Below are 6,000 nucleotides of genomic sequence, written 5' to 3'. Positions count from 1 at the left end.
TTTTTTCTAATAAAATTTATCAACAAACTATGTTTAAGTATTTACAATATTGAAGATTTATATTTTTGTCATGTAAGCAATGGGAGATCATACATAGTTCATGTCTTGTTCCATGTCACTCACATCACATGATTTGACAAGCAATTACTAATCTGTTATCATATTGTAATTCAATACAATATTCAATTTCCTAATTCGAATGTCAAACAATTATATATATATACAAACAATGTTCCGTTTGTATATATAATGTGCATGCATGGGATGTTATACGCACATTCATGTGCAGTTTCATCTTCTAATAGTACCTGTCCAGCCATTATTTCTGTTCCCAACTTCTTTACCTACTACAGGACTTGGCAGACATTGTTTGAAATCCAAGTCCACAACTAAGAAGCTGCCTTTTTCTGTCATTAATTATATTGGAGACAATGGATTTAAGACAAGCAATCATCTGTTTTGTGAGGTGGTCCATCAGACAAGGAACCTTCCTTCAGGAACCCAGTCTTAATGAAATCAGAAGCCCTATGGATTTTGTCCACCATTGGGTTTAGCATATAGCTTGACTTGTTGCCAGCACCAAATGATCCAAGTCAAGGATAATACAAAGATGCATGCAAAAGATGACTATAGTTTCATTGACACTAGTAGTAATCTTCTTATTATCCTATTCCCACCTCCTTGTGGGGAGGAAACATTGAGAGAGGAAAAAGTGTGTCACCTTTGAAGATTGTCATAAAGGCTCATACTGAAAAGAGAGAATGGAGGTATTTGGTGTTGGCTTCACCAACCCCATCACTAATACTACTTCATGGTCAAAAAGTGTGGTACCTTCCTCTGTCCACATCTCCTTGGCATGCATGTAAAACCTTCAGTTAAACGAAATGATACCTCTGTCCACATCTCATTCCTCATTCCTTTGGAGATATATAGAATCAAAGTGAGTGATGCTGCATGGCATACTGTCTCCAGGCAGAATGAAGTCCTTAGCAAGTTTGTTTCCTACAAACGGAGTGCCTTCTGCTAATTAATATGTAACAGTGTCAGCTCACAAGGATGCACACAGGAAACCAAACTGTGCATGTCTCTTAAAACAAGTTCCTTGTACTTACTTGAAGTCATATCTTCAGAGATGGCAACCCTTGGAGAAGACCACTGAGAGTTCCTTGATATATTAATGAAAGACCTGGATATGCAATATTGCCAACTTGTCACCTAATCTTTTGACTTCCTGGTCCCCAAAGTTAAAGAGTAGTAGGAGAGGGTAGATCGGTTGGTTGAGTTCCCAGTTTATGAACTACTGGGCCTGAGCCTGCCATTGCACATCACTGCTGCTATCTTTGAGGCTTATATGCATACCAGAAAGTAGCATTTTGATTCTTGCATCACCTGTGGAAGTAAATCCGCTGTGGTCACTGATGGAAGAATGCCATGTTTTCTTCGGTCCAAGGGCTAAGATCACTTTGGTCCGATGGAGAAATATTGTGAGCTCAGGCTAAGATACAGAAGTGTATATATGAGCAAGCCATCTCTTGGTAGGAATGTGCACTCTCCAACCCACCACCACCCAGTCTCCTCTTAGGGTTTCAATGGGGAGATCTCCCTGCTGTGATGAGCATGGCCTTAAGAAAGGTCCCTGGACTCCTGAAGAAGACCAGAAGCTGGTCCAATACATTCAAAAGCATGGCCATGGCAGCTGGAGAGCACTCCCAAAACTTGCAGGTGGGTACCTCTCTCTCTTTCTCTTATGTATTACAGCCTTGTATGTTTGGTGTTCTTCTCTCTTGCAGGACTTAATCGATGCGGCAAGAGCTGCAGGCTCAGATGGACCAACTACTTGAGGCCAGACATCAAGAGAGGCAACTTCTCCCCAGAAGAAGAGCAAACCATTCTCAACCTCCATTCCATCCTAGGCAACAAGTACTTATCAGCTCTCTTACTGTACTAACTACATGTGCTCTTGTGACCATTCTGAATCAAATCTAAACCTAGAGGAACTCTGATCCATTCAGGTGGTCTGCAATCGCAATGCACCTTCCCGGGCGGACCGACAACGAGATCAAGAACTTGTGGCACACTCACCTCAAGAAGAAGCTGATCCAAATGGGTTTTGACCCGATGACGCACCGCCCGAGGACCGACTTCTTCACTGCCCTTCCCCAGCTGTTGGCTCTGCTCCAGCTCCACCAGCTCATGAACAGCCACCCACAGGACGACGACCACGCTGCACGGCTCCAGGTGTTGGAGGCAATCCAGGCTGCAAAGCTCCAGTATTTTCAATGCCTGACACAGTCGGTCAGTGCCACCTCAAATAACTGCTACAACTGTAGTGACTTGGAGACCATAAGCCTGTTTAGTTCTCAGATGACTTCGTCTTTCCCTTCTCACAATCCTCCTCAGAATATTGATAGCAGCAACCAATTGGCATCCTTCTTTGAGCCACCTGAAAGCAATGATACCAAACAATGCTCAAACTTTTCTGGGTTTAACCAGGGAGAGAACAACAAGCCAAGAACACCATTTGCATCACCTCTTCCTCCTCTCACTGACGTCTCGGTTGCCAACCAGGGGGATGGTTGTAGTATTACTAGCTGTGATGGAAATGGGACTCCTTTCTGCTGGCCTGAGATCATGCTTGATGACCAATTTATGAGCGAGTTCATCTAAAAATTTCAAGCGGATACCCATGTAGATTCTGCCTCATGCATGCATTGCTGATTGCTAATTGGCACTGATCCAATACGTTATACAGGTTCTTGAACACTTGTCAATGTACACAGAAGGTTCCTCTGTTCTTCATACATACTTGGTTGGGAGTTCTATGCTATGTCTCTAAATTTTATTATACATCAAAACTCAAAAATAAGAAATTTGGAATCAGTGCATATACAATGAAACAGATCGGTATACAATGAAGTTTATTTCAGCTACGAAATCCTAATATTAGAAATAACTAGTCATGACTCTATCTTTCTTGTCCCAAGCATATGTATTTTTCTGTTGAACTCTTTCACAAAGGTATGTGAACTGGGGTTGTCAAGGAAATTAGAATATAGCAACAAAAGAGAAACTTCCACTACCTAATCCGTGCCCCATGTGTTGGGGATCACAGTAAGTTTCTTATGTCAGTTGTCAGAAAACCAATCTTGGCATCAACCTTAACAAAGTTGGTCACTGTAAGAAGGAAACCTTAGCTAGGAGTAGAAGAATAGCAACATCAGAAAGGGACATTATGTATTTTCATGCAATAGCTTGGGTCATCATCATCTGATGCAATTAGTGATTCAGTTGGATGTGCATCAAAATCATTTACAGAAGCGTATATAGTAGAAGCTTAACAATCAATGCTGGTAACATGACTTGGATAATATCAATCAAGTGTTTTCTCAAGTTATCCTAGTCACATTTATCCCTATCAATTAACATTCAAAAAAAATATTACTCAAAGAATTTTCAACAGAGCTCGCGCTTGCGTGAGCTGTGAAAAAGTGAAAAAAAAAAAAAAAAAACGATCTATTAACCTCAAAGGATCTTCATTCCGAGGTCTATTAATGGATGTTCTATATATATAATTCCAATTGGACACAAGACTTCCAAATTGCAGGTTCAAGCTAATCTAATTGACAGCTAAACTCAGGCTTTTAGTTTCTTGTATTGTCTTACACTTTAATGAGTCCTGTTCTGCCCAAGAACAGGCAGAAGGATAAAGGAAAACAGAGTGTTGCCATATAAGAGCATCTTTTGCTCAATCATCTTCACAAACATTTCAAATGTGCATAAAACAATTATCATGCTAACACGGGTTGTATTTAGGCTTCAAAAAAGGATCATGTAGACCAAAATTAACGAGGAAAATGATGGTTGTTATAGGTTTTAGAATATAAATGTCATGGAATTGACAAACAACATATGACACAAGAAATAATGGTAAAATAACACTACAGTATGATGTGATCAAGACAACTCTGGTAGACAATTTCTAATAACAGGATTCATCACTGCAAAAGAAAAGAACTGAGTTCAAGTACCATGGCACCTAGACAGCATTAATAAATTCAGCAGGAATACATCAGGATTCATGAGAAATATGCTTGTTACTTGATACATGAAGTTGATCTATGATGACTTTTCTGCTTCTGCAGCTTTCTGCTCCTCTTGCTTCTTCCTTAGGGAAGGAGGTGGCCTGACCACAATACTCTTTTTCCATTTCCTGTCAAGCTTCCTTGACAATCTTTTGTTTATCCCCTCTTCAATCTCTATCTCCCTTTTTACCGTCAGCATTCGAGCAATCTAAAAGGGATTAGAAACACACAAACCATGCATTAGTATGATATCTTAATTTAAAAAACAAAATTACCAGAATAATTAAGAGTACAAAAATTTTAGTGTTTTTGCTTGGTGATTCTATGTCAATGTCAATATAAGGCTTGTATTAGAATTAAAATGATGTGAAAGCGTACACAGATGCCTATGGTAGTAAAGCTTGAAATATTACAAACAGAGAAGAGAAAATCAAGAAGATGTAATCCAGAGCATTAAAGATTATTCTTAATGTCGAAATTACAAAAAATAATTTGATGTGCAAAGCATCTAAATTCCATTAGTAAATGCAGGATACTGAAAATTAGATGAAGACAAACGGCAAACACAAATATTCAGACTAAAAAATGATAAATTGATAAAGAGAAGTATAAATTTTAGTATTTTATCCACATTACAAACACGGGGAGAGGAAAGGACTCAAATGCGAGCCATTTTTCCCCTTAATCAGCAAGGAAATAAAAAGAATAGCAAAAAGAAAAAGAAGAAGCGGTGCTAACCCTTAAATGAGCAATAATCGAGAGAGAAAAGGAGGAGGATACCCTTTTGCGCATGCGTCCGAACTCGCTGGATTTGAACTCGTTCCGTGCAGATTTCTGGAGGCGGAGCATGAGGAGCTCCCCTTTGAGGTCGATCACCTCCTCGTTGATCTCCTCCGTCGTCTTCGCCCGAATCTCCTTCATCTCCTCCTCCCGCTTCGCCATATTCACCACCATCCGTCCGCCGCTGGCGCCACTGCGATACGACAGCGGGGTCGCAGTTCGGACGCCAGCCTCCAGTCGGATTCCACGGAATGAGGAAGCCCTCCATGAATGCAGTTGAGGTGAAATCCCAAGAGAAGCGAGGACGTGATGCACTGAGGAAGACGACGACGGCGACGAGACCCCGAGCGCTATCATCTTCCTGCTTCTCTCGCTCGCTCTCTCTCTCTCTCTCAACCCTCTCTGATGACGACGCGTTGCCGATGAGATAACGCTCATCATGTTTTTCCTCCCTTATATTTTTCAGCTTTTTGTTTTTAATGTGAGAGAAAAGTGCTCTTTTTTTTTAGAAAATCCATCTTTTCTTTTTTTTTTCCCTTGCCACCCTCTTTTCCAAATTTCCCATAAAGCATCCAAAATTTCCTTTTAATTATACCAACACTCAAACTATAGGTAGAAAATACTAGAAAATAATATAAATATATTTTTATAAGGATAAATTTAAAAAAATAGTTTTGAGAATTTTTTTAGAGGACTCCGATTTTAAAAAAATTTCATAGAACATCCCTTCTTTCTAAAAAATAATTTTGACCCGTGGCCACTACCACATGCGACACTCTCACCCTTTGCGCATCGTCTACATCTACCTCTAGTCACTTTTGCTCGACTATCCTCATACTTTACTATCTTGGCCTCTATCTTACATCGTTACCCTCACCTTCTCTCCTCACTTCTTCTACCACCATCGTCGTCCTTGCCTGTGCACCATCATCGTACTCACCAATGACCCCCTCCACCAAGAATGATGTCGTAGCTTGAGAGTCGGTATGGTATGATCCAATCCCAAAAGCACAAGATCGTCCAAGTGATCCCTCGAAAGAGAGACAGATGGAGAGCGAGACTGGGCTGGAGAGGATGGCTCCGAGGTTATAATCGAACCCTCAAGGGTGTCCTGAGGTAGAGTCGAGTCGCACTCGAT

The 6,000-nt window shown here is 40.6% G+C and overlaps 1 protein-coding gene and 1 long non-coding RNA gene across 5 annotated transcripts; one reads left to right on the top strand and one right to left on the bottom strand.

The window, feature by feature from the left end:
• Positions 1–511: 511 nt before the first annotated feature.
• Positions 512–5,316, bottom strand: LOC135596158 (uncharacterized). Of its 4 annotated transcripts, none has more exons than XR_010480837.1 (4): positions 4,863–5,316; positions 2,531–4,290; positions 1,113–2,443; positions 512–1,023 (listed from the first exon to the last, which is right to left on the bottom strand). It is a non-coding gene; the product is annotated as an uncharacterized LOC135596158 (long non-coding RNA). The 4 variants fall into 4 exon arrangements; XR_010480836.1 differs by having other exon boundaries at positions 512–1,020; XR_010480838.1 differs by having other exon boundaries at positions 512–1,002.
• On the top strand, positions 1,542–2,667 carry LOC135596157 (transcription factor MYB92-like). The gene is made up of 3 exons (XM_065088050.1): positions 1,542–1,722; positions 1,791–1,920; positions 2,013–2,667. Exons 1-3 carry the CDS (start codon positions 1,542–1,544, stop codon positions 2,665–2,667), a joined length of 966 nt encoding a protein of 321 aa, XP_064944122.1.
• Positions 5,317–6,000: the final 684 nt, after the last annotated feature.

Source organism: Musa acuminata, chromosome BXJ1-10, assembly GCF_036884655.1.
Source record: "Musa acuminata AAA Group cultivar baxijiao chromosome BXJ1-10, Cavendish_Baxijiao_AAA, whole genome shotgun sequence".
NCBI classification, from domain to species: domain Eukaryota; kingdom Viridiplantae; phylum Streptophyta; class Magnoliopsida; order Zingiberales; family Musaceae; genus Musa; species Musa acuminata.
The sequence above is the reverse complement of the archived record's forward strand: the minus strand, read 5'-3'. Positions and strand labels throughout refer to the sequence as shown.

Coding starts and splice junctions, on each gene's coding strand:
- LOC135596157 (XM_065088050.1), top strand. CDS start 1,542: ATGTGCACTCTCCAACCCACCACCACCCAGTCTCCTCTTAGGGTTTCA. Junction 1,723..1,790: donor AGCACTCCCAAAACTTGCAG/GTGGGTACCTCT, acceptor TCTCTCTTGCAG/GACTTAATCGATGCGGCAAG. Junction 1,921..2,012: donor CATTCCATCCTAGGCAACAA/GTACTTATCAGC, acceptor TGATCCATTCAG/GTGGTCTGCAATCGCAATGC.